The sequence below is a fragment of the Chelon labrosus genome, assembly GCF_963514085.1.
Source record: "Chelon labrosus genome assembly, chromosome: 15".
Taxonomy (NCBI): Eukaryota; Metazoa; Chordata; class Actinopteri; order Mugiliformes; family Mugilidae; genus Chelon; species Chelon labrosus.
The window spans coordinates 21067683-21095618 of record NC_140348.1 but is presented as its reverse complement, the minus strand read 5'-3'; the positions used below and the strand labels follow the sequence as shown (position 1 = coordinate 21095618).

The window sequence follows — 27936 nt, the reverse complement described above, 5'->3', positions numbered from 1 at the left end:
GGCTGCTTTCAAACTGCAAATAATCCAGAAGGAAAATAAATAAATAAAAATCATGCGTTTCTGTCCTACACATTAAAATATGTTGTTGTATCATTCATACTATAACACCTATTTAATCACTAGCAAATCCATGATGCATATGGAGACTAATACACAGCCGTAGTGTTTTCTGTAGAAGCCTTCATCCAGTGCTCTTGTATCATAGCTCCACCAAGAGTGAAAACAAAGTCCTGTTAGTTAACACCTTGTGTGAGTACACATGGCCAGGGACACATCACTCCGACCAGATGGTGACGGCCCCTGCTGGCACCACTGCTGTTACAGTTTGTAGGACTGCATGGGGCCATGTTGCTGGTCCAGCTGGTCCAGATAACCGTGGCTAAAAGAAACACAGCGAAATAATAAAATAGATGCTCCGTAGTTGTAAACTTAAATTCTAATTCCTTCAGAAAAAAACAAAAAACAAAACAGACAGCCTTGTTCTCTGTGAATCTGTGACTTATGAGGGAGCAGGAGTGCTGCAGCGGGAGGAAGCAGGGGCACTTATGTGAAGTGTGTGCAGGCACGCTGTCAGTTCAAATGCAACTAATGAACCCTGCTACCGACTTGCTGTTTGCTTCTGGGAGAGAAGGAGCCTGACAGCTCTCTGTTCAACCCCAAAGTACCATGAGATCGCTTAATTCAAAGCCCCACATTAAAGCGGTGACATACTGAGAGATTACCAGGGAGCAGAGAAACCTCGGGCTGACTTCTGCCGACAGGAGGAGGGGAACTCAGACGCGTCTTGGCAAAGCATTAATCTTTGCAGAGTTCCCACACTCCAGTTAGATCCTGACTTTTGAGATCATACTTTGGTGTGTGGAAAAAATTGAGGAATAAATAGCAGGTTTATATTCAGAACAATACTACTAGTCAGATTAAAAGGATGATGTTGACGAGTAGTTTGAAGCCTATGCTTTAAATTTAAAAAAAAATGACAAAACACATCTGTGGATAGAAAATAGCTGGTTTTATTTCAGTCGAGATAAGAGTTGCTATCAGATATTTTTTTTACACAAAAATCATTTAAAAATCAGATCAAACCTGATACACATTCAACGTTTCACCACTTATTTCTATTCCTACCAAACTCCCGGTGATTTTCTGATGATTTGTTTTATACATTTATTAAAAAGGGTGAAAGGAAAACATTTATTTATGTAACATAATTAAAACATAATTACAAGACATTCCAGTTTTCTCGAGTAGCTTCACTAAAAAGATGCAATCAAAGACATCTATTGAGAATTGTGCAAAAAAAAAAAAAATAAGTATCTATCACCATTGCACACATTAAGATGCGCTCACAGTTGGCGACTCCATCCTGAAGAGATAACTGCAGCAGAGTCTTTGCATGGCACCAAAGATCGTTCAGCCAGTTCAACCCATATTATTTTTTATATACATGTGATTTAAAAAGTAGATCACTTTCTTGTTTGTTTTTTCTCTGCAATACAACGGAAACCCTGATGTCAAAGCTGTAGATTTAAAAGCAGCACCCACATATCAGGTCAGCAGGATCAACGTCTCACCCTGTTTCCCAAAGCTTTAACCGACACCCGCGCATAAATCTCAACAGGCAAACGGATCACCGGTTTAAAATGAAAACGAAAGAAGGTAATTAACTTCCCATCGTGTCGTTTCAGTCCCAACATGTCTATTTATTATCTTTCTACATTTCTTTTCCTTAAAAACTAAATCTACATTTATTTACATGTAGAAAAAAAAGAATCTGCACTATTAAAACAATCAATGGCACAGGAAGACAAAAATAATCGAGAGATCAAAATACACCAGCACAGGTGACGTTATGGCAACAGATGATGTCAAAGTGCGGAGTCACAGTGATTATGGTGGAGGGGTGGAGGTGAGGTATGGTTCCTTGGCCACATTTAGGAGGCACATATGATGAGGAGGAGGAAGAGGACTACAGCAATCTGGCAGTGGAAGACACAAAACTAACTGGAAAGAAATCACACACTTGTGTATGTGTTTGTGTTGATGAGTGGAAAAGTCTCTGATTTTGATTCTGACAGGATGTGCGTCTTTGGGTCAAATGCCGACAGGTGTGTTTGGAAACAGCGTCTGGGAGCAGGCGCTGTCTGGTAGTGTTGTTGTGGCTCAGAGAGAGAGCGCTAAAGGAAGGAGCATCTTTGGGTCGGTGGACAGATTCAGCAGATAGAGAGAGAGAGACGCCTGCTGCTCAGTTTCCGGTGTAGAGATCCACCGTGCTGGAGCTCAGGCCTCGGCTCCCCCTGAAATTACTGCCTCCACGATTCTGACAAAGAAACGGAACACAGATACAGATGAGAGGACTGGAAAAGGACAATAACACAGAATTTAATTTGACTTTTTAGAAACTGTTCTTCACCTGGAACGAGTCGTCGCTGGTTTTGTTCAGGTAATTCAAGGAAGCAGCTCTCTTCATGCTGTTGAAACAAGTTCATACAGTGTTTGAGATCACGCTACACGCTACTAAATAACAATTATTTGTGTAGTTTAAAAAGTATAATTTGCTTCTTCAGTTATTACTTGTTGTTGCGAGGTTCAGGCGGTCCATTGCCCTGCAGTTTCTTCACCAGCATCTCGCTGCTGCGACGCAGGACGTCCCTGAGCTTCCCCAGAGAGCCGCTGCGCTGGAGGGCTCCAGAGCCGTCCTGCAGACACACACACACTCATCAACACATTCATTCAGCACCGACAGCGGACAAAGACACACCTGAACTCTATATATTCTTTCTCTTAACTTCTGAAGATTCATGTCTGTACTTAAATGGCCTGTTGCAGCCATGTAGCATAAAGCAGAAATATATTAGCTGATGAGGTGGTTCATATTTAGCTGGATTTGTAAATGTGTATGCGTTTAACGATAGCATCATTTCATTTTCTGATAACTAATTTTATTTTCATCCTGAAACCACAGAAAAATAACCTTTACACATTAAAGTATAGTACCAGTAAGTGTGCAAATACACACCAACCAAGGTCTCATTGTGATCCAAAGGTTGGTTTGTGTTACATTTGTCATTTACATTCACGGCTTAACTTATTTATAACATCTTCACGGACACAATCTGCTGCTTTTTGTGTGATTCTGTGACAGTGAATTGAATAATTTTGTGGTTTTAATCTATTGATCCAGTAAGAATTCATCTCACTGGGCATCACAGTAGTTTTATGGTGATTAAATCAAATCGGAAAACTAAAAGATAAGAATAACCTTGAGTTGCAGCGGTAACAGTAATTGAACACAATTCCCTTTTCAGTTGGTTATAGTAATTTCACCATCCATTCATCCATCTATCCATCCATTCATTATTAAATTAGTCTGTGTACCATCCTGCTGTGTAAATGTTTGTTGTGGCCATAGTGTAGTACAGGCGTTCTGCCAGCAGGGGGCAGTGTGGCTAAATCTGAGTATTGAGACGACATATTTCTGCAGCCCACACAATATATTACATCTCCATCTGACACAGAGAAAAAAGACAGACTTCACAAATGAAAAACTTTATTTGAGAATACCAACAAGTGTTGATGCAGTAATCTTCACAATGCAGAATGGTAAATATAATGCAGTCCTACTTACTAAGATAGTGCTTATAGACCTTACCACTTAATGTTCTTCCACTTTAGGAAACTGAAGTCACACTATATATATATGTTGAGAATAGACAGTTCAATAAATAAGCATTCCACTAACACAACAATATTGCCATAATAATGTGATGGGCACGGTCGATTCTTTTTTGAGTTGCATTAGAAGTATAGGTGTACTCGTTGGTAGGAATGAAGAATCAAGGCAAGTAGCATACTGAAAAGCCGTATAGTGAATGCACTCGTCAAATCTATAAATACACTACAACTACACTTCCAGGATGTTAAAGTCATTTACATTCAGTTAGTTAAACGTCTGAAATAACAGGGTGATCTTGAGGAAATACTCGCACTGTACTCTGGGGTGGCTAAAAAACATGATTCACCACTTGCAAGCGACTGTGTAGGGAAATCAAAGTCAACACACTCCATTAAGATTTGTGTTCAAAATACAGTCAGAGTGGGAACTGCGACCGATCCACCGAAACATACACAAATACGCACTAAAACCACTGGGGGATCCAGACTTGTGTTGAATAATGCTTCTACTCTTACACCAACGCTTCAAGACACAAATCTCTGGGAGTTCATGTCCACTTTTCGGAAATCTATCAGCGTCTAGCGATCTCTCAGGCGGCAGAGTTGGTCTCTGCTGTCATATCAGCTTTACAGCATCAGCCACTGTTGCCAATTCCCTTTGTAAATGTGAGCTAGTGTGTACATGCTCCGGCAGCACAGAGTCTTTTGTAAAGCGCTCCATCGAAAAACCAAGGGCACTGAGACTTGAAAATAAATTACCATGGCAACGAGAGCTCTCTGCGATCTGACCAATTTGCTGTGGGCTCAACTCACGTCGGCCCTTCAGCAACGCCGCCGCTGACGCATTAACGCCTTTTATATTCAGCCGTAAAATAATTAAAATCGTGTTTTCTTTAAAAAAACAAATGTAAACAATATCATACAAAATGAAAATGAATAGGAAATGCATCTATAAAAACAAAAACGGACATCGCTCCCTTCTCGTTTCTCAGGTTGTCGATTAGCACGTCGAACTTTACAGTACCGTTCATTTCAAAACTGATGTTTGAGCTTTTGATTGCAGGCATTAGTTACAAACATAAGAAAACACATAATAGGCAAAAAAAAAATTAGTAAAAAACTAAAAAAAAAAACACTATTATGGCTAAATACAGGCACCAGGTTGGAAGCTGGCTTTGAGGTCAACTTTCAGATTCTGATCAATCCAGACCAACCGTGGAAAGTGTAATTTGTATGTGGCTATGTGTCGGAGTAAAGTCTGGAGCCAAGGCTGCCTTCTTCCAATAAATTACTATCCTGCTCCTCTATCTAGCCAAATAAATCTACTATGCCCATATGACGAGTTACAAATGAGTGCTGAAGAGAGGACAAAATGTGCGAGTGGCTTCCTCACAGGGAAAAATTACAAGCACGATGACTTTTATGTTAAAGTGAGAGAAAGAGCTCAAGTAATGACTTCCGACGCGGGTGGGGGGTGTGGGTGACGCGGGTTAGTGAGAGGAAAGAGGATAGAGAGAGTGAAAGAAAGAGAGGAAGAAACAGAGCAGAGATGAGAAGACCAAACGTCCCAGCAGGAGGGGGGAGGCGGGCTTTCTGAGTCTCTGCCGCGCAGGGGGGCACCGGGAACGGTAGAGGAGCTGTTGGTTTGTTGGGACAGAGAAGGCCAGAGGGAACGACAACACACATCCTTTTGCTATTGTGCTGGGGAAGGAGAGAAGGATGGAGGAATAATCTTGATGGCTTAGGCCTGATAAGAGAGAGAGAGAGAGAGAGAGAGAGAAACAAGACAAAAACAGCACACATTGTAAGATTAGGAGCTCGGGGTGGGGCTTCCTACACTAGACACCTACACCCTGATAAATCTGAGCTTCCTGGCTTTTATTCACTGTTTATCCTGCAACAAATTTACTCTATTAACACCCCGCAGCCTCGTAATCATAAGAGCCGCGTTCCTCTTTGAAAAATGACAGCCGTCGTAGGACAAGCAGGGCAGTGATGCAGCAGTGCTTGCAGTCACCGTGACTCGGCTGTTTTACCTCCCTCCTGGGGTGCCAGTGCGGCCAAACTTGGCACACGGGACCCAGACAGTGACTGTGCACTGCAGACGCGAGACATCTGCAAGCATCAGCACTGGAACGGGAATACTAATAAAGCTACTTATGTTGAGGCATGCACGGACTAAGGCAGCGTAAATTTCACTTAAGCCAAATTATGAAAACATGACCTTTATTCCTTCAGACTAGCTTAAACTTGAACTATAATCTCGTGCCTAAACACATGACTACAAAGGTAATTATCTAGACCAGCTATAACTTGTGATCTCATACATTAACAGATGACTAATTACCTAGCCTACTCACGGTGTGACTACGTCCCATCCCACCCAAGCTTATCGTGTGAAGTTTAAGAGAGAGAGTACAATCCACTGAATGATGAAAAGGAAATCTGACTGACAGGCTGATTGGTTGTCATGGCAAGAGGGATCAACAAGGAAGTGGGGTTAGTGACGAACACAAGAGGAAAGGTGAAAACTGGAAAACATGCAGGCAGCACATTAAAAGCCGACAGCACAAAGCACTTACGGGCACACGTGCACTCAAAGCATGCATAAAGACAGACGCGCACATGTAGCCAGTTAAACTGAACCACAAACACACGGACAGCGGTCACCTCATTACTGTCATTCCCTTGCATACCTCCACTGGTTCTAGTAAAGAAGCTCCTTGAAAGGGGAGCTTAGATCAGGATTCTCTAAATTATTTAATAACAAAAAAGCTGGAACTTAATCTGACCTCTAATTCAGAGTGTGTGAACCTCACAGGTGGCAGAACTTATTTTCTTAGAGGAGACAAGATTGATGAAGACATGTAGGAGCACAGTCAAACAGTAGGTGAGTGATAACGCTGACATCCCTATCACATAATCACTCGGCAAATATCTACACCAAAGCAGACGGTACAAGACTATTCTCTAAAACACAAGACAGCTGAGTTGTAGTTGTTCATGTTTTGCAACTCGGCAAATGAATGGATGGACGGATGGATGGATGGATGGATGGGAATTGTTAAAAACTCATAGACGAAAGTAAAAATCTATTTAACTAGCTTTCAGAAACAATCAGCAAAAAGCAGGAGATAGTCATAAGTGTGTTTTCTCGTGTACTGCTATGATATGGATAATGAAATGCCAACACACACACACACACACACACACACACACACACACACCCTGCAATCCTATGCATGCCATCACATGTTCAAGAGACAGACAGGTGCACGCTGGGATGCATGCCGTTACATTTGCTGCGGTGAATGTCTGAAGCAGTGCTGCGTGGTTGTGTTATGCGTAAGGACACGTGTGTCAAGGAGGCTCAACATTCACACAACAGCCAGCAAACAAAACAAAAAAAAAAAAAAACAATGAATAAATAAATAAAAAGACCCATCTGTCTACTTAACGAGGGAGAGCGGCAGACACCAGGTTAACAGACGGTTCTCGACCACGTGAGAACACGTGGTGCATTAGTGTGCGTGTTAAGGGTGAGCCCAGCAGGCTGGCTTTGTAACATGCGTGTTTGGACTGGGTTGGTGCAGTGAAGGGTGTGGCTGCTGCACTTAAGTGAGGCACAGGCTCAGACGAGGCGTCCCTGTTGGCACAATCCTGCCTTCTGGCTCATTGCTCTAGTGGAGGCTGTTAAACTGCACATAGAGCTACGATTGATATCATGTTTTCATCTTAATAAAGGAGATGGGTGATTGATCCAAATGGAAAATGCTGTGCAGGAATTAAAGCCCAGCAGTGATATGACACAAATGCTTTTTGGTCTGGAGTTGGTGTTATAATGAGGCAGTAAAACAACAAGATCGCCAATTACATATCCACATAGAGAGAGAGACGAGCATTGAGGACATGAGCAACTCGTCTGTTGTGATTAATGGCGGAAACATGAGACATCCTATTAGAGATTTAGACGGGCCGTATCCCTGTCAGTCCCACATGAGCGTATAAATATTTTATACGTTGCCAGGTTGCCACAGACCGAGCTTGTGCCTTTTTTTTTTTTTTTTTTTGTTACTGTTCCGTCTGAGCGGAAGCGTTGCCGGGAAAAGAACCAACGTACTGAGGCGAGATGTTAGGTCTTCGTTGTCAAGCAATGAACAACAAAAACGTGAACAGGTAAGTCCAAAACAAGCTCTGATGCTGTCGAACAATAAACATCAGCGATGCCAAGACACTCAATCAGCATTACATTTTACCAAAGGCATTTCCTGGTTAATCTCTCGGGGAAAAAGGTGGATGCATACCCACAGTGAGGTAATGGACTGGCACAGATACTGTTTACAGAGAGCAGTCAATATAGGAACTGGTTTAAAGGCAGCTATTCTGCTAATTTATTTTTAGGAAGGTGTTACTAATGTTCATCCAACGATTATAATGATGCCTATCATAAAAAGGGTAATGCAGATGCTTTAGTGCAGTCTGTACAGAGTGAAGCTTCCTGAGCTTCCTGTGAGGTGGATCATCTAGAGCAGCTTCCTGGCTGATAATTTAGGGTGCAGAAGCCAAAGAAGCCAGCTTCCTGCTTCCTGCTTATTGGTCACCTTACATAACTATCTTTTATTGTGAATTCTACTGTACCAGTCCACACTCTCTGTGATATTACCACCTCATTCTCTCAGAGAAACCACTGGTTTTGCTTACTCGACTACAGTGGATTTGTACTCACCCCGTTCCACTCCACGCCCATACTCACTTCCTCGCCGGTCTCGGAGCCGCTCTCGTACTTAACGCTGGTCAGGCTGTCCCTGCTCCTCCGCCTGTCGCCCTCTGTATCTTTCAGGATCTCCACCACACGTGTCTGGTGGATGGGGTCGATGCCCTGTCGGATACAGCGATATAAACACACAATCAGATCTAGCACTTGGGGCAGAGCTAGTGGATATGGGTGATCGTGTAAAGTTTTATGGGGGGAAGGGGATTAAGGTGATCTCATGCTTTCCCGTCTCTTTTAATGCATTCACAGCACTGTCACAGAGACGCGGACACGTTTTTTTAATGATGTGAGATGTTAGGGGAGAGCGGTGAGGCTCTATGGGGGCGATCAGTTAGAGACAAACCACTTACTGTGTTGCTCTGGATCCATAGCAATGTAAGGAGAGGGAAAGAAATTTCAGAATTTACAAAAAGAGGAACTGATAAGTTATCCACACGCAGAAATAGAAATGGGCTTTTTTTTTTTTTTTTTTTAAATTAGGAATCGGCGCTGACCTGCTTGCGAGACCTCACTGCGCACTCTTCCAGGGTCTCAGCGGCCTCTAGCTTTCCCTGTCGGCGGTACAGGGCACCCAGGTTCTTCAAGGTAGTGTTCACTGTAGGGCTGCATGCAGAAGAGACAGACATGAAGAAATGTCCTCAATAAGACTCATATGAGGCATCGTCTGATGCGAACAAAGCAAATACCAAAGGGAATGCTCAAAACCTGCAGGATTAAGCAAACCATTCTCATTCAGATACACTACACAATAAAGGGATTAACACCCGGCCTCTGCAGTGTCTCCTTAATCATGACCAAGCTGTAAAAACTTTATCAGTCTCCGCCTCACCTGTTGACTTTACAGGCCTTGTACCAGCCTCCATACTCCCCATACGGAGTGTTGTCTCTGTGCTTGCCCTGGAAGTAAATAAGAGAGGAGAGGAAGAAAAACATGTGAATGGGAGTGGTGGTGGTTAAAACTGGATCTGCAGCATTTTGCCTGCGTGTACATATAACTATAGTATAGCCCCTCGGCGGCTTATATCGTGCGTGTAGGACTTTGCACCTAAAAGGATAAGCGTTTCACTTTTCAGGAAGTGTTTTTCAGTTTCTTAACGTTGCATTTCAAAAAGGCGTTTAAACTATTTTCAGTTTGCTTCGCTTGTGTTCAGAAAGACACAAGAAAAACTCTCACCTTGCTCATCTCCTCCCTTTCCTCTGCGTGCATCCAGATGGGCTTGTTCTCAGCTGCAGACAGACAAACAGGAGAGGTGGTCTACACGCTGGACTGGAAAGTAGCTCAACGATTTGACGTAACATTTCAATTAATCGAATACTTTAACGGCCAGAAAACTGAAAACAGTCTTTGAGAGATAAAGTTTCTTTATTCAATTCTAGCTGGCTCTTGATTATTTTTTTTTTTTTTTACATGGAAACATCAAATCATTAAAACCCTAGTTCAATATTTGGCACAGTTATATGATAAACATCGAATTAGCCAAAGTATGTTCTTGAGCCAATTTAGTAATACAGTACATAGAAACAAAGAGAGGTTTCATAAACTTTCATTTTGCAGATTCCCCGAATAAATTAAGAACACAGATGCACAGATGAAATGATTTTGAAGGCCATAATGCTGATGCAACATAGACAAGGACAGGACATGATTATCCCATAAAGTAATCACTGTTATCTCCTCATATATTCTCACATATACATGAAGCGAACAGATATGCCTTTGACACCCACAAACAAGGCACCTATAAACATAAAAACATATATTGTTGCTTCACCTTAACCTTCAACTCCCCGATAACTTTTAAAAAAAACAACAATAAAATTCAAGCACCATTGTGAAGTTGGTGAAAAATAAAACTCTTAGGAAAAACAGGAGATGATTTCCATTAAAAGGTATCACAGGAGCCCATTGTGCCTAGTCACTTTTATTCCCTTTTCAAAGCAGGCAATCTAATCCCTGGAGGAAAGCCAACAAAGGGCTCAGTTTAAGAGAATAAAAGAGAATAAAATTGTAAGAGTTCATCTTTCCGACTAGCAAACTCTTTATTTCTTCAAAAGAGTTTCTGTAAAGAGTCTTTGAGTCGTCTCTGAATGAACGACGAAGGTTGGCTTAGACCACCGTCCACTTTTTAACCATCTGTCCTTCACTGACTCTGCTCGCTGGCGTCATATGGTGGAGGAAAGGTGAAAACAACAATAAATAAATCTACGTACTCCCATTTTTACTGGCACTTTAAACTTATTAATTGGCTGGGTCGACAGAATAAAGAATCTCCACCACAGCAGTACATAAATCACCCGCTTCTTCACACTGCGAGATCTACTTTGAGGGCTTACCATCAACAGATCCAAACTCTTTCTCGTGAGCGCGAGTCAGAATCTCTTTATACAGGATCTCGGCCTCCTTGTATTTCCCCTGTTTGAGAAAGCAGGACGCCTGAAGAAGAAACAGAGGTCACTTTAGTGTTGGATCGAATGGCCCGTGCTGGCTCAAAACGTGCCCTCTGAGAGAGCAGGAGCAGTTTGTCTGCATATTATCCCTGCACGCTGTGGCTCGTGAATAATTATATTGTACCACAGAGAGTCACGTACTGCACATATACACTCTGCATCGTCAGTGAGACATGACAAAAGTAGGTAAAACGGCCTTGGAGAGCAGCAGACAAAGGACTACAAGCCTGATACTGCTGATAGAGAAGACTAACTGAATCAAATCAGCTCTTTAACCTCCTAAAGTAAAAAGCCTGTTAAAAATTTCAAGTGGGATCTTTGCATGCTCAACACCCACAGAGGCTGAGCGGAGGCTGACAGAAATAATAAGTGATATTGTTCACAGTAAAAATACGCCCTGCCTGTGTTTACCTTGGTACATTCACAGCTCAACAGGGACTTCAGTTCTTATCAACATTAGTAGGTAGTACATATACTTCAGAGAAAGACAGGGGAAACACAATGAACTTCTCTCACCAGGTTGTTCTTGGTTTTGGCCACATTGGGATCATCTGGGCCCAGCCTGCACTCATAGATCTCCAGGGCACGACAGTAATAGTACTCCACCTCCTCATATTTACCCTGGTTCTGACACAGCAGGGCCAGGTTGTTCAGCTGTTTGGCCACATCTGGGTGGTCCTTCCCCAGGACCTGTAGGAAATCAAGAAGCAAAGGTTTTCAGCATGCCTCGCTGCTTCAGTGCCTTTGCCTCCTCTGAGCATCCCTCCACTCTGTAGCTCCATATCCTGTTGCTGCTTTCTCCAGGCAGCACGTCAGCCCACCGTAGGCACTCAGGAGATCTAATAAAAGGCTGGCTGATCAATAGAGGGTACAGAACAGAGCTTTCAAGCTTTCAGGCAAAGAGGAACTCTTTGTACCATGCTGAGCTTGGTAGTTTGTCATGTCTCTTTACCATCTCCTGCCTCGCTCCCCCAGTGCCTGCTATCCATTTTCAGCTGTGCTCTCAATTAAACCCCCCCAATTCCCCTCCGACAAGAGAACGGCCCCCAGCGGAAACTTCACAGACTATTTAAGACAATCATTTGCTCTTTTTCCTATTTATAGTAGCGGAATTACAGTGGCTTCAAATGACATTTTGGAAATATTATCACGGTTAATTACTTTATTACAATGAGCCAATTGTTCACTGGTTCAGCCTCGAGATGAGGCCTCAATAGCAGAGCTGTGAACTGCTCTGCTGGTGCAATCCAGGGATATGGCCTACCTTTTCTCTGATCTCCAGAGCCCTCTTACACAGAGGCTCGGCCTCCTTGTACTTCCCCCTCTTTCCATACAGCACAGCCAAGTTGTTCAGCGTGGCAGCAACCTGGACAGACAAGCAGAAAACCTTAAGTACTGACAGTACTAAAGACTCACAATTCACATCACTTTTATTTACTTGTTCAGATTTAAAATGTCCACTTAAGCTGTGTTCTCAAAAGGCTCAAAGCCACAGTGGTTAAATAGGGTGGTGGTATTATCTGCCTTGTAGTCCAAGGAGCTGAAGGGCCTGCGTTTCAACAGCTTCTATTACACTTTATGAGGTGTGTTAGTGGTACAGTATAAATCGATTCTTAAAAATCTGTTCACAACAATGAAACAAATTGTGATTGTTACTATTTTCCCATTGGTTACTGTGTTCAAACTGCAATGATCCTGTGTCTTGGTTCGGGGCAGAAGTACGGGCACATATTGAGCAGTCCTGATTGATTTCAGGCCTGCAGGCTCCTGTTCAAAAATCTATAATGACATAGCTGGAAAAAAATCCATACAGACCTACTGAGTAGAACAGTAAACAGACCACTGTGTCGTTATTGCCTCCCTGTTGGCACAGTCTTGGAGCAATTATGAATCAACAAAAGGTGTCTAATCTGCTCTATCTGAACATGGGTTCATCCATGTGTAAACGCGGTTGCTATGAAACGGTAGAGCCTTACAGCAGGATGGTCTTTGCCCAGGGTCTTCTCGCGGATGGACAGAGCGTCGTTGAGGAGATGGGCTGCCTCTTTATATTTGTTCTGATCCCTGTGTGATCGAGAGCGAGAACAAGGTGATCAGACTCAGTGACTTAAAGTGAAAGAAATTCAACACGATGTAAAACAGAAAAAAGAGGAACTAAATGAAGCTCCTAAAGCTCTTCTGACCTATAAACCAAGGCCAAGATGTTCAGCATGGTCGCCACGTCTGGGTGGTCATGTCCAGAGGTCTTCTCCAAGTCCTCCAAAGCTTGCTTGCAGAGGGGCACGGCCACCTCGTACCTGCCCTGAGAGGCGTACTGGATCACCAGGTTGTGGAGGGTTCTCAGGCGGGCTGGGATCTCGTAGCCTCCCTGCTGGGCTGCAGCCACGGCCGCACTGTTGTGTTGGTGCTGCACTGTGGGGAGCAAAGGTCAGACAGGTTGTCAAAGGGTGGAAACTCTGACTTGATTATATCACTAACTTCATTAGAGGAATAAAAAAAAAAAAAAATTATCTCCACCAGCGCCATCAGTCATGGAAAGGTTTACTTACTTCCTTGGCCGTGCTCCTCCTCGTCGTTGGGGAAGAGGTCGTCCAGGGAGTCCTTTGGTGTTTCTCGGTCCTTCTCCTCCTGCTGAGAGGATGAAAGAAAGCCTTCCATTTAGATTCTCTAACCAACAGCGGGAATGACGCACAGGAGTTAAGGAAACATTTTTATCAGTGACGCAAAAAGAGTTACTCAAACACATAAAACTGCTCAACCATATCTGTATACAAGATTAATAATCAAAAGATAATATCAGAGTGGAGAGACACTCATAATCATATATTTAATTTACACTCTGGAAGTCTTTTAAGGTACTTTACAAACATATAATGCTGCGTCTATAAAATACTAGAGTTAAACTGGATATACTATTATTCATCAAAAGGTTTTATTAACGCAGCAGCTTGTTAAAAGCTAAAAAATAGGAAAACTTCCCTCGGAGCAAGATCAAAAAGCTCCCAGCAGGATGGGTTCCTGCTGAGTTAAGCAGTTAGTGGACACAGGCCATTAGAGCCGCTTTTTGTGACTAAGAATATTGTGAGAAAATGCAGTGATTCATCTCCACCCCCGGATCAATGAGGACCCCATCAGAAGGACTAATTCCTGGAAAACCGTGCAATTTCTTATTCCTGTGACAAACAACGACGGTGTATCTTCTCCTGTAATGGATATATTTGACAATGCGTTGCCCTTTAGACTTTAAGGAGATTCTAAGGTCATATTCCTTCCACTGCTGAGGCCAAATCACGCAACATGAACTCTTTCAGATTTGCAGGAAAGGAAAACAAGAGCATGTATTTATAGAAACCTGAGCCAAATGATGAACAAATTTGATATAGATTTCTTATAGTGAGTGAATCTCTTCATTCTTGATATTAGGCTGATTATCACTACTTACAGTGGGTGAGACATCCTCATCGTATTTTTTGAGCTGGTTCATGAACTCCAGGTGCTTTTTCTCCTCCTCCAGCTGGGCCACGCTCTGCTCGCTTTTCTGCAGCTTCTGCTGGGTGTTGGCCAGCTCGTCGCGCAGCCACTGGTTCTCCTGGCAAAGCCTCCTCACCTGCGCACGCAGCTTCTGCTTCTCGGACTCCACCGCGTTCAGGTGGTTGGAGAGGGCCATCATCACCTGAGACAGAGACAACATTGAAGAGCACTGGTGTTTGACAGCGACAAAATGTTGGAGCGACAAGGCAGCACAAAGAGGACAAACGGAGGCGGATACTGAATGAATCATGATCACCACACACGCTCAGTATAGAATGAGGAAGCAGAAACAATTGAAGAGGAAAACAATGCTTTCGGACAGCATTAATTTCTGTCTGCCAATTCATATCATCCTTTTTATCAAACGATATCCTCTTTAAGTAGAAGATTACAATGTGTTCCTCCTCGTATGTTCACCACGTCATCTTACCTGTGCCTCTCCCAGCCCCAGTTCAATCATCTCCACTGACTTTCGGAGCAGATTGGACTTCTCATGCACCAAGTTGGCCTCTTCATCCTTCTTTAGGCACTTGATGGTCTCCAGGAGGCTGTGGAGAATGGAGTTGTGCTCGTTCTTCAGGGCCTCCAGACCCTGGATCACCAGCTTCGTGTTGGAGATGATCTCCTCCTGAGAAAGCTTCTCGAGCTTCTCTTCACGTGGATACACCATGGTGGACATCTTCTCTGTAGCTCAAGGAAGCCTGTAAATGATTAGAGAAACAACGTTGAAATGTGACGCCAAGAGTCGCTGTGGTGAATCTGAAACAGCAGAAGCTGCTTCAGTAAAAGGACATTTACATAATAACCCTTCAAAGATGCAGCTGTGCTTGTTTAACACTGAAGTTCCCAAAACACGACTCGAGAGCGCAGGCGATTTGGCTCAGCTGACCTGCAACTGTCAAAACATGTCCCATTACTTTTCCTCTCTTTAACCAAATGTATCTTTACTTTCAAATTATGATAAAACATTTAAGGCATTCTCAGCTTGTGTGACACGAGAGAAGCCGCTTTCCATTCTCAGTTCAAAGATATCAGTGTCTGCCTGTGTAGAGGCCTCGCTAGATGCTGACAGACTCTGCGTCATTTCTGTGCTCCGTTAACAAGATCATGGCATGATACTGCAGCAACATGACAGCCATAGAAGAGGAAACGGACTCGTGTTTTACTACCACTACGGCTGAGACGAGGAAAGACAGTGGTTAAACAAGAGACACACTCCCAACATTAGCATCTGAGGTTGAATTAATAGGCACATTTGAAGCGAAGACATGCACAGCTCTATGCACAGCAGCTGAGGATCACAGAGCGTATTATGCTAGTGGAGAGACTGCTGGGATTTGGCACCTATATTAAGCTCCGCCAGGGAGCAGGGCTGCAGCTTGCAGTGTGACACAAGCCACACAGATGCTGCAGTGTGGATGATTTCTGGTGCCAACACCCAAACAGAGGCACACCATGCACCATGGAGGAGTCAAGGAGAGGATGACCTGACAAAAGCCTCAAACACCACAGCTGGACAAGTCACAGGGGGGAAGAAAAAAAAAAAAACTCAATTTCCATAATACTGTGCTCCCAAGAACTGTCAGCGCTCTGGTGAGTGCATGGAACATGTGCTGTTTTCCCTAAACGGTCTGAAGATAATCTATGACTCAATGAGCCACATCACTGTTGGCTGCGTCGTGCAAATGCCAAAATGCGGCCCTGCCCTTCCAGCTGGAGTCCAAGCAACGTTAAAAGAGTACCTTCTGTATCTGAGGATACAGGGTTACGGATAAGGGGGCTTTAAGTACTAAAAAAGCTGAGAGCCATCTGCCTTTAGAAAACGAACGCAGCACCATTAGCGAGCCACTCCCTGGTTGGCTGTGTGCTTTTCTGCAACCGTCTATTAAAGCAGAGCAAAAACCAATGAATTAATATTTTTCTTTTAATGCAAGATAGCTGCGGATTCATTTAGTTTGATGAAACGCAGACAACACACCCAAGTGGGTCTGTTGCTGGCGTCCAGTAATTATATCCCCTCCTGTGCAATTACACGTGTCTCACCATGTAATCACAGCTGGGGCCCTGTCTGTCATTTATTACGGTAATATATATCATGACGGACACTAAACAAGCATCCAGGAGGAGCTGCTGCAGTCAAGCAGTGGTCAACTGAACGCTAATCAGCCGATGGAAATTAGCTTTAATAGGGTTGACAGTGAAGCCAGAGCACCAACAGCTGGGAACTCTGCGGGGATCCAATAAGTGTCGGGGTAAATCAACATTACTGGTAGATGTATACATATTTGATGTCAAGTGGATTCTTCTCTGTACAAACGTATATTTGTCCTTCTCTCTAGCTCAGAAGCTCTACCACCATCAGATACATGAATCAGATAATGCGGGAAAAAATGCACAGTATGCAAAAAGATAAAAACTGTGGCGATGGAAGCTTTTCTGTTGAAAGGCAAAAGTTGGAGTAAGATGGACACAAGCAGGCAGCATCTTATTTAAGCTGCTAAAACACTGGGCAGTCATGCTGGCTGGTTAATATTGGGCATATTAGATACTGAGTGTTTCACACCTGCTATTGTATTTACAACAGGAGCTTAAAAATGTTTCCGTATTTAAAATGTGGACATAAACCAGATTCATCAGGCACCCGTTTGTTGTTACCGCCACGACCGCACGCATTTCGTATTCCAAACACAAACCAGCCGAAGGGCTTGCAGTCAGCTGTCGCAAGCGTGCAGGAAATTAAATTAACTCATGTTAATGCTAATCAACCGACAAGAAGTAATTTGTTTTGTAAGAACTTACAGTAACACAGAAAACGGCTTTATTCAATACAGACAGCTGACAAAAAAAAAAAACTGACTCGCTTCTTTACGTGAAAGTCTAACCAAATCAAGCTTAGCTCCTATTTGCATGGTCAGAGAGACGACCGTTTCCTACAGCGCACGGTATTAAGCTGCATTACACAGCCACAGACTATATGAATATTATGTAAAAGGCCTAAGTGAAGTCAAGGTAGGGATTATAAAACCCTAACTTAGCATGGAAACATGTCAGACAGCTTTGCATAGGGAGCCTGCAGTACGTATCTCCCTGATGAGGGCTGGCATGAAAGCTCCACGCTTCTGTGAATGCGATATGAAATGTTTTCTTTGAAAGATCCAAGGATATTCACGGATCAGACAACTTATTACCCTGCAGAGCAACTCCGAGTCTCAGCCGTTAAACACCTGTATGGATGAAAGGCCCGACGAGCTGCTTATACACAGAAGCTAATAAAGACACGTTCTTTCATCTCTTCCAGCATCTTGTCCTTGATAAAACATTCAAACACTTGTATTGGGGACTTTTCTTGCCTTAGACACTGGAAGTTAATGTTTTCCCAAGTCTTTAAAAAGAGGTGAGATAAAGTCCAACATTCCTGTTGTTTTCCCCTGACGAGTCTGCCCTTGAATTAATCTTTAACATTTACCTTTTCCCTTACATCTTAGCCTCATAAAATCACACAATGAAATAGGTCACAGTGCTTTTGAGAGATCAGAAACATACACTCGTGGCGTATATGTACACTTTAAAGCCGTACATATTCACTTGATTCAGGCTCTTATCCAAGTGCCCTCATGATCAGGTTCAGCGATGATTAGGATCAAGTATTACTCAAGGATCAGAAGCCGAGAGTTACGTTGGCAGTGACATGAAATGATGTTGGCTCACTTATAATGAGCAAAAGTAAACACAGGAACACGAGGAAAGCTTTCTCTGGAGCTCCCTCAACCCACAACTGCTTGACCGGCCAGTTTTATACGCACACGGCGCAGATAAGACTTGGTGCATACGCAGATTACAAATGGAGTTTCACAGCAGTGCATTTCTAAAACTATTTTTCTTCACAAAGACAAAAAAAAACCTTGCAAAACTGAAAAATCCTGAAAAGGGTACAGCTAACACTCTGAAAGAATATTAAACCCACTAAATAGCTGCTAAAGTCTTAAGTCATCTATCATTTATGCTGCCAGTGTTTCCTGCTGCTAAAGCTTGCTGGACCAGAAAACAAACCTTGATTTCAGTGGCAGATCAGAGCCTCATAGTTTGGCACGGAGAAAAACTGATGAAATAATGTCTCCTCCTCCTCCGGCAACAGCGCTACACGCCAACAAACTGCCTCGTAAAACTACAGTCCTAATCCAAAGAGCTGATTCTTAAAATGAAAAGGAAAACACTCAGGTTCAGACGGAGGGGAGGCGAATGGAAATAAAACGGGGACAGTAATGAGAGAGATGAGTGCTGATGTTGGGGAGAGGAGGGCGAGGACTGCCTGCAGGATGACGGTGACCTTCCCACTGCTTCGTCAGAACAACCAGCATCAGCTCAGGGTGCATAATCGAGAGATGGGCCCGCCCACAGCGGGAGGAAAACAGAGGAGTGCACAGGAGCAAATCGGATGGGGGGGGAGGGAGCCATCCTGAGCTAGGCTCCTCTCCTCTATACTCATCAGACACAAAGGAACAAGCCTAATGAGACACAGTGGAATTGGTTCAATTATGCTACTTACAGGCTAAACAGGGTGCAGCATATGCCACCAGTGCAAAAGGCAAATTCACACTCTGCAACGTTTAAAGTATGCAAATATTTAGTTGACTTACATGTAGGTCACGATCACATATTCTCATCATAGCAACAATCATGAAGAAATAACCTTTCTACAGACCAGGAAACATTCACACAATCCTACAAACCACAAAAGGCAACAATGGCGGCTTATAGTTTCTGACAACATGATTCAAAGTTGATTTACTTTAATTAAAGTATGGAGTTTACGCAAAAACAGGTACGTGTATCTGTGTATCTAACGGCTTCTACTCCTTCGCGAAGCTGGAATGCAAAGCACTTCCAATAAAGCAATATATTACATAATGTACATAGGTCGCTCGGTTTATAGATTTGAGAAATATTTCAAGAATACTCTACGAGGTCATTAGCTATAGCAAACATTTCATCAAACCCTTTAATCCCTTTAATATTACTAACATGAAAAAATCACTGAATGGACTGACCTTTGTTTGCTGTGGTTTACATTCTGCGGACCTGGAAATTAACTTTATGGACTAGTTAGATGACTCGACATGCTCAAAGGTCGCAAAACACTGCAGCAATCACATCACCTCTAGCCTAGAAACCAATATAAGTGCCCAAGAGAAACAAACGGTTTCATGAACAGTTCTGTGTTATAATAGACAACTTGGCGGACTCTCTGTAAACTGAATCATTTCCCATGACTGCTCTGCTCATCCAAAGCTACACTCTTCATTAGTCTCCATCCCCCAGAGAGGCTTCAACGTTCACACTATTACACCTCTGGCTAACACCATCATCGCTCTGTCCCTCATTTCTCCTACTCCCTCACCGATCTCACAACAGTGGACCATCTAAATAACCTTTAACTGGAATAGACGTGCACTCCACAACCAACCGTAAATGCAGACTCGCCGGCTTTTAGGGTAGAATCACACACGTAGCTTCAATGTTTTTTTTAACTAATCCCACAGTTCTTTTGATTCATTTGAGGAAGGGTGTGATTCATGTTGACATTATAACGCTAAACGAGAATAGGAAATGGAAACAGACAAGACTGCAGTGGATGCATAAACAAGCCAAGGGCCAAACACTGTGCCATCTCCCCGGAGAGGCATTTCCTGTCCACTAGATGAAGTTTGACACCACCAGATCACTAAATCTTCCTCCGTTTCCTGCACAAACAGCGATCCAACACAGTGTCTGTATCCCTGCCAGACACAAAGGAGAGGCAGCCATCTACGAGGGTGTGGCAGGTCGTGGAGCAGCCAGAAGGGAAGTGCCACTGACACTGTCTATAGTCATCCATCACTCCACTGAAACCAGCTGCTGGAGGCTGTTTTTCCTCTTAATGGTTGTCTAAAAACCTGAATACTGTCACAGATAAATGAGAGATTTCCGCTTGAGCATCTGTTTACCTTCTATTTTGTAGAAAATGACACCTGTGTCCACGTCTTAGCCCTCCACACTGTGGCAAGGCACAAATATGCCAGTGTTGGGGGGGAAAAAATAACAAAGCTAGAAGTCTGATTCAACGCCGCAGTAGCTACACGTCAATATCTCTGTACAACCTTAACGCGTTTGAAACACAAACTGGCCTCCTGACCATTTTCAAATTACCACAAAGCATAAAAGCACACATCAGGTGGTCTATAATTTGACATGAACGCTGCTCATTATCGGATTCACGCGATTTCATTTTGTTTTCGCGGATAAGAAACGAGCCACCTTCATCTATCTTATCATTAATACGCACTAAGACTACAGTTAAGTGACATTTAATTCACTGTATTAATTGTGACGGATAAAAACTCATTAGTTTAGCCCTATTCCTTTGCGAAGCTCGCTGTCTGATCTGTTTAATGCTGCGGTCGGCGAGAAGCTAGCCTCGGCTAATCAGTTAGCATCACCACTCCCTAGCTCACATTTGCGAGTTTACACTGTTCAAATCGGCGAGATGATAACTTCTACACGCATCACCTCAAACTGGTGCAATTTATTCACAAGGCCGCGTAAGCTATTCGCGCAATTACGATATCTGTCAGTGGAAAAATAAAGCTTTCACTTACCGAGAGCTAGGACTGGCGGCTAACTCAGCCCCTTTAAATCCAAAATGTCTCCAACGCAACAAGATTTTCCCAGAAGCCTCTGCGGCTGACTAAGTGTATAGTGACGTCATGTTTTGTTTTCGCCGCTATTCCCAGAAAAAAAAAAAAAAAAACACCCGCATATGTTTTATTTAAAGGACACCGTTTTAATAAGACAAGCAAATTAAATACAAATTACTTTGAAGTGTTGCAGTGACTGCGACTGCTGTGTAAAAGTTTAATTGTCCTTTCATTTGTTTAAACGGTAAAAGAGCCTCATAAATTCCATCACAGAAAAAAAAGTGCAAAACAGCGTATAGTGGCATCTAGCGGTTAATTTCTGATTACTAACAAAGGACTTTCAACCAGTACAATGTGATTTAAATTCTCCACAAGATCTATCTCTCTTATCCTCTACCTACTGCCCCGTGCCTATATTTTATGGTTGTATCACATGGAAATGTTGCTAGTATTGCATTAGATATTACACAGTCACAAGGGTTTACTATGAAATATACCCAAAATAAACCAGTCGTCATAATAGAATCAAAGCTGTCTCACTTTTGTTTAGCAACAAACTAAAAATAGGGCTTACAGTTATATATCCTTTTCACACATCTAGTTTATAATACTGGTTTAATGTGAAAAAATATATATATTTTAACACATGAGCCTCGTGAAACGTGGGTGTATGTGTGAGACAAATAGTATTTTTTTTATATACACTAATGCAAAAGCAAGTTAGAGGCGACATATTATGTGAGAATTAAATACTGCCACCTAGAGATTAACTCATAAACTGTCGTCTATGACAGCTTGTTTCTGTATGACATGACAACAGTTACCTTTTAACGTTTTAAACATGGGAATATAACTATATAACAGAAAATATACTTTAATATGTACACTATATACTACATGTGTTTAATTTTCTTTACGGTAATTGTAAAAAAAAAAAATGAGAAAATTATCCCAGGCATGGTTGACCATACGTCATCAGTGCGCGACGTCGCGTGCGGGACTGTGAAGGACGCCGAGCACCCGGGGATGAAATAAGTTCAATTTAAAGGTTGGCTTAATATTAGCATTAAATTTGGTTATGTTGCACATTTACCCATAGATATGTGATTAATTTGTGTGTCATTCAGTAAAAGAAACCTAAAGGCAAGTCCGGTTATGAAGCGGAGGAATGAATCCGTCTTACAGAAGCTAGCTATAGCTAACGTTTGGTTGTCATGGGAAAGGTTACCGTTAAAGTTGCAGATATAACTGTATCGAGACAGCTGCGGCAGAAATACAGTCGCAGAGAAATTCAAAATGCAATAGACATTTGTTCATTTGTTAACCGTTATCTATTTCGTTTCTTTCAGACCAGGTGGAAGCAGGATAACTTTGTATTGAGAACAGCAAAGCTAACATTAGAAGATACCGAGCGAAGAAAACAACATAATCTCAACAACCTTCAGACAAACCTTCTCTCCTCTCTGTCAGCAGGAAGTTGCTGTGATGGCGTTGTCGTGTCTAACTCGAGCCCTTCGCTCCCTGACCCTCTCCCAGCCCGCTCTGCTCTCCTCGCAGGTAAAAAAGCCCCCCTGTCAGCCACACTAACTATTTCACCATCACAGCTACCGAACACGTTCCGTGTCTCTCTCTTTGGCTTCGACAGCTTGTTGCAAAGACCGAGCTGGGGGCTCCGCTGCTGCTGCCCGGCATGATCGGACAATGCAGGGGCTTCCTCACCACAGCCTCCCTGGAGCAGAACAGGTCACAGTGGAAGAAGATGGGGAAGTACACCGTCAAGCCCATGGGAATGAAAAAGACTGGTGGCAGGGATCACACAGGTAAAGAGCGTGGGCATACTAGCAAAAGGCTTTCGAAGAACTTAAGAGTGTGTAATCGTGAAACAGGTCTTTCTCTCCTGTTCATTTCAGATTTATTATATTATATAAGCTTCAAGTCAAACCATATTTTAGTCCAAGTCTCATTAGGCTAAATAAAACAGCTTTTGTAAAGTAGAAATTAATTTCAAATCCTAAACAGCTGCAAATATGGAAAACAATAGTGAGACTTCTGGTCATTTTTTTAATCTTACAGTATATGTGGGGTTGTGGACTGTTGGTTGAACTAAACAGATCACTTTACAGTTTCGCTCATGCTCCACTCGTCACTTAAACTTCTGAAATATTCTATGATGTTGTTGATTCTAGGACGGGCTGTAATATACTCGTCCTGTTAAGGTCCAAGTTAAAAGAGGTTCTCGTTTTCCTATTTGCCCTGCAGGAAAGATACGTACACGAGGCATCGGCGGTGGCCACAAACAAAGATACCGGTGGATAGACTTCCAACGACTGAATTATGAACCCAACAAAGAGGGCCAGCCGTTTGCAGAGAAGGTCGTTGAAGTTCGATACGACCCTTGCAGGTAAGCTCGGCTTCTGTCACGTTCAGGATTTTCATTATAATGAAAACTCTCTCTTCGTATTCACCTATTCCTCCCATGATTGTACAGGTCTGCAGACATTGCCCTTGTTGCTGGAGGTAACCGGAAAAGATGGATCATAGCGACAGAAAACATGAAGGCTGGAGACGTCATTAAGACGTCTGGGGTTATTGGACGCATGGCAGGTGTGAGAGCTGCGCCTCTGTTTAATCCTGTAAAGCTGCACTGAGATGACTGGTCGATGTGAAGTTGTGTTTGAAATCTGTACACTTAATGTTTTGTGTGTTTTTATTCGCAGTGGCGGCCAAAGAGGGCGACGCCTACCCGCTGGGAGCTCTCTCTGTGGGGACGCTGGTGAACAACCTGGAGATACAACCAGGGAAGGGGTCCGAGTACATCCGTGCAGCAGGTAATTTTTTTATTTGTGCTTCACAGAAGACGTTTTGACTCTCGCCTGTCTTAGTTGTGGCTGCAGTCAGCAGAGATGAGGTCTGGTCAGGACACTAGACGGAACTGATCCATCAGAAATACACCTGTGCTTTCCCAAGATCAAAACTGACTAGTCTGATGGCGAAGGGACTATCTGCTCCATACCTTTTTCCACCCATCATTCCAGTCCAGATTGATCTACGTAGTATCTGGACAAATAATGCGGCTCCAGATCTGCTTTGACTCTTGTCATGTTTTCTGGTGATGTTAGATTTGGCCACTCCTAATGTTCATGTTATCTCTATGATAATAAAGATTGACGGCCTTTCCAAATGAAAATGTCTCACTTAAAACCAACTCCAGACCTTTTTTTTTACCTGCTTAAGTTATAAAAAGTAATGAAGGTATATCCCACACATATCCATGAAACAGCTTTTGAGTCAGTTGTCTAATAACGTCAGCTCCCTTGAAAAAGAGCAAGCTTTATATTAAAGAGGTGTAATTCTTTTGCTTCAGGTTGGACGTGAACAGTCTACATCAGTTATAAAACTGTGACATGTTAAATAAACTAAATGTTCTTTTTCGGTTTTCAGGCACAAGTGGCGTTTTACTGCGTAAAGTAAATGGAACAGCCATCGTCCAGCTTCCTTCAAAGCAGCAGGTTCAGGTGAGGTTAACTTAAACCTGCTGTGTTTCAGCTGTCTTTTGCTTCAATTTAAATGTCGCCCTGTTGACACACAACAGGTGCTGGAGACCTGCGTGGTGACGGTGGGACGTGTATCCAACATCGACCACAACAAACGGATCATTGGGAAAGCCGGTCGCAACCGCTGGCTCGGCATTCGCCCCTCGAGCGGCTTGTGGCAGAGGAAGGGAGGCTGGGCCGGACGCAAGATTAAACCGCTGCCTAAAATGAAGAGTTACGTCAACCTGCCCTCAATCGCTGCTAACTAACTCAACACGAGTCAGGACATTGTGTTTTCCCTCGTAATCTCCTTGTAATATTAACCGTGATGGAAGTCCAGTGGATTGTCCCGGATGGAAATATATGAATAAAGACCAGCTGTTTGTACAGAAGATTAAAAATTTTATTAAACACAACTGCTTGTGAGAGCATGGAAAGAAACAAAACAATATAAAAATCCAAAACATATTTACAACTATAGTAAAACATGCAGAGTAACCCATATTTTTAGTGGTAAATTTAAAAATACTGTCATGTCATTTAAAATAGGGTTTGTGCAAAGACACTGGGCGGCATTTCAAGTAACAGGAGCAATGAGATGGCATGACGTAACTGGAGATTGACCGGTGATGAGAGAGTTAACACTGATGTTAGTTAGTTTTGTGTTAAGTTATGGTGACAGGGTGGGCATGCCTGCTCATTGATCCAGCCTTGTAAAACACCCCCATGCTACCTCTGGATTTAGGGCAAAAGAAACAACGAGAAACCTCGAGGTCAGACGCATTGAAGTACATTTCATTTCGTATTTCAAAGGCCAACTGACCCCGCACGACAAATTCCCTCAAACAACCCTGCCCTGGTTAACACTTAGCGCAGCCTGGGTTTCCATATGAGCAAGGGCCAGCAGAAGATGGTGAACCCTTCAAAAAGCAGGAGAGGAAAAACCTGACTGAACAGTCGCAGGCAGACACGTACGATCGTAGCTGCAAAATAAAACTTCTAAAACATTTAAGTGGCAAAACATTAGGTAACAGACGGGCCTCGATGGTTCCTCGGACCTCGCAGGGCACTTGAACCCATAAACATAAACACATTGTTCTTATTTTAAAAAAAGAACATCAGCCTTCTCTTGACTATAGGTAGTGGTTTACATTTCAAATATAACACTTTACCTCTCAAAGTGTGTCCCAATTTGAGCTACAATGTGAATAAAACCACATGAAAGTGCATTACAAAGTGAGGGAAATGTATGAGCAATAACATACCTAATAGTGTTTTCATTGTACAACTTCATAGTTAAGAGTTTGGGAAATATATTTGGCATTTATGTCAAGAAATAAAGGTACACTATTTGTGCTTTCAATTTAGTGGGATCGGGGGGGAGGGGGGATTCACAATAATAGTATATTTTGTATATATTTATATACAATACTACAAAAGCCAGCCTATCAAAGCTCATAAGTCTTCACTTTATATATATATATATAAAAAAGCAACAAACTCATACAGAAGGCCCTTTGTCCAAAGGTTTCCTATTGCAAAAGTTTCACGTAACACTATTCAGGGAGTACCATCAAACATAGAGCACACCTACACAGACACACACAGGCAGTGACTTGGACATCTGGCAAGACTCCATACACTTGTCGTCGTATTTTAAAAGCAACTCAGCACTTGCATTGCGCTCGACTCTACCGTCAAAGCATGTTTCAAGTCAGTCATTTGTAATTTGAACTCATTTGTAATGCCGAACCACAAACCAGATCGGCGTGTTTTAGGCCAGGCGTTATTTGCATGCCCGGTCGCCTTGAAGCTCTGTTAAAAAAGGACACAAAGGTAATTTGCTCGTTTTAGGATTCGCACCCCTCTTGTAAATACTTCACACGTTTGGCCAAATGAGGAGCGCTAACTGGTACATTTATCACAATTAATAAAACTCAGTAATATTAATACTGACCTCCGTGGAGACCACAAACGCATGTACACTTTTAGTTTGCAGTTTAACGAGTTTGGCCGAGCCGAGATCTCCCGGGACTGGACCGTAAGACAAACCTGACTTTGGCACATCACTGCACAGTCCAGTATTTGCTAAGTTACTGCAGCTCTGTGAGACGCCCCACGTTCACCAGAATAAAATTCCTGCTGCAACCTGACATTACTCCAAGGCGGCCCAATTCGCAACACAGGTGGAAACTGCAGCTGTGAAACTGTGAAAAAAAAACAAGACGACAGTTCATACAGTCGCAACTAAATTTGGCATTCAGCTGTTGGGAGTTGAAATAAGTCGTTACCCTGCTTCTAAGTGGTTGTTACTGTACAGTGTGAATGTACACCAACACCGATACAAAAACATCAGCACTTAACAATAATGAACCGAGTCCATGGACATGTTACAAATGTGTCATAGCTACATTCATCATAGCTACCTTCAAATACCTTGCTTGTTTTTTGTTTTGTTTTTTGCTTTTTTAAATGTAAGTCAGGTACACAGTGTGCTTAAAAGCAACGAGGCAAAGAGAACTTAATGTTCCTTCCTATAAAAGTTTCTGAGAAAGTAAAGGGACGAGTAAGAAAAGTGAGCACTGAGTTCGAAGAGAAGGATTCCATCTAGATTCACAGCAATATTCCACCTTTCAACAACAAACACAGACACGGTCTCCGACAATCTCACGCACGCCACTGCACGTCACCATCACACTCCTCCATTGTCTATAGAGTAACAATAAATGTAGGATTTCACAGAAATAATAAAATGTTAACAAAAAAAATAAAGAAGAAAAACAAAGTGCAAACACAGCTGCCATTATCGAAATGTGGCAAATTGTCAAAAACCTCAAAATACTTCCGAGGTGGTAGCACAAATCTTACAAAATAGTACTTGTTCTTTTTGTAGTGTGTAAAAAAAAAATAAAGAAAGAAATAAAGAAAAAAATAAACAACAACACCCAACGACATCAAAAACATCAAATAGACGACATGAAAATTTGTGTGTTGAACACGTGGTTGTGAGTCAGTAAGATTTCCACAGGAAAACTATTACTGCCGGGGGTGGGAGGGTGGGGGGGCCTGTTGGCTCCTCCTCTACTTCTCTGAAGCCTCTCGGTGAAACAAGTGCAGCGGAGAGTCTGGTGGTCGAGCGGGAGGGGCGGCCGGGGTCACACGGGCTTCGTGTAACCAAAGATTCCCACCGGGAAGTGCTTGACATGCGTCGGCCACTGGGCAGCGAGCTGGAAAAACTTGACGTCATTCCACTCCACTCCGTCGATGGTGACTGGGGACGTGAGAGGAACAGATGAGCAGCACG

At 42.8% G+C, this 27936-nt stretch overlaps 3 protein-coding genes across 7 annotated transcripts in view; 1 reads left to right on the top strand and 2 right to left on the bottom strand.

Annotated features, from left to right (window-relative positions):
• Positions 1 to 990: 990 nt before the first annotated feature.
• On the bottom strand, positions 991 to 21138 carry klc1b (kinesin light chain 1b). 3 transcript variants are annotated; one of them, XM_084561393.1, is made up of 16 exons: positions 21061 to 21138; positions 14856 to 15126; positions 14337 to 14567; positions 13444 to 13525; positions 13078 to 13306; positions 12871 to 12958; positions 12159 to 12260; positions 11411 to 11584; positions 10781 to 10880; positions 9621 to 9673; positions 9276 to 9343; positions 8941 to 9049; positions 8426 to 8551; positions 2572 to 2696; positions 2411 to 2468; positions 991 to 2317 (listed from the first exon to the last, which is right to left on the bottom strand). In XM_084561393.1, the coding sequence occupies exons 2-16, from the start codon at positions 15102 to 15104 to the stop codon at positions 2243 to 2245; spliced, it is 1869 nt and encodes a 622-aa protein (XP_084417519.1). In that variant the 5' UTR covers positions 15105 to 15126; positions 21061 to 21138; the 3' UTR covers positions 991 to 2242. The 3 variants fall into 3 exon arrangements, with proteins under 3 accessions (XP_084417519.1, XP_084417518.1, XP_084417520.1); XM_084561392.1 differs by having other exon boundaries at positions 8399 to 8551; positions 21061 to 21125; XM_084561394.1 differs by lacking the exons at positions 991 to 2317; positions 2411 to 2468; positions 2572 to 2696 and adding an exon at positions 3531 to 5419 and having other exon boundaries at positions 21061 to 21125.
• Positions 21139 to 22074: 936 nt separating this feature from the next.
• mrpl2 (mitochondrial ribosomal protein L2) lies at positions 22075 to 25024 on the top strand. 2 transcript variants are annotated; one of them, XM_084561658.1, is made up of 8 exons: positions 22075 to 22147; positions 22573 to 22656; positions 22745 to 22919; positions 23359 to 23500; positions 23588 to 23703; positions 23817 to 23927; positions 24541 to 24614; positions 24692 to 25024. In XM_084561658.1, exons 2-8 carry the CDS (start codon positions 22585 to 22587, stop codon positions 24899 to 24901), a joined length of 900 nt encoding a protein of 299 aa, XP_084417784.1. In that variant the 5' UTR covers positions 22075 to 22147; positions 22573 to 22584; the 3' UTR covers positions 24902 to 25024. The 2 variants fall into 2 exon arrangements, with proteins under 2 accessions (XP_084417784.1, XP_084417785.1); XM_084561659.1 differs by having other exon boundaries at positions 22079 to 22147; positions 22570 to 22656.
• Positions 25025 to 25165: 141 nt separating this feature from the next.
• Positions 25166 to 27936, bottom strand: part of LOC311500325 (phosphofurin acidic cluster sorting protein 2) — a 45939-nt gene continuing 43168 nt past the window's right edge. For both annotated transcript variants that reach the window (XM_084561656.1, XM_084561657.1), the window contains one exon: positions 25166 to 27903. In XM_084561656.1, coding sequence (XP_084417782.1) covers positions 27788 to 27903 — 116 coding nt within the window. In that variant the 3' untranslated portion in view covers positions 25166 to 27787. The remainder of the gene's footprint in view (positions 27904 to 27936) is intronic.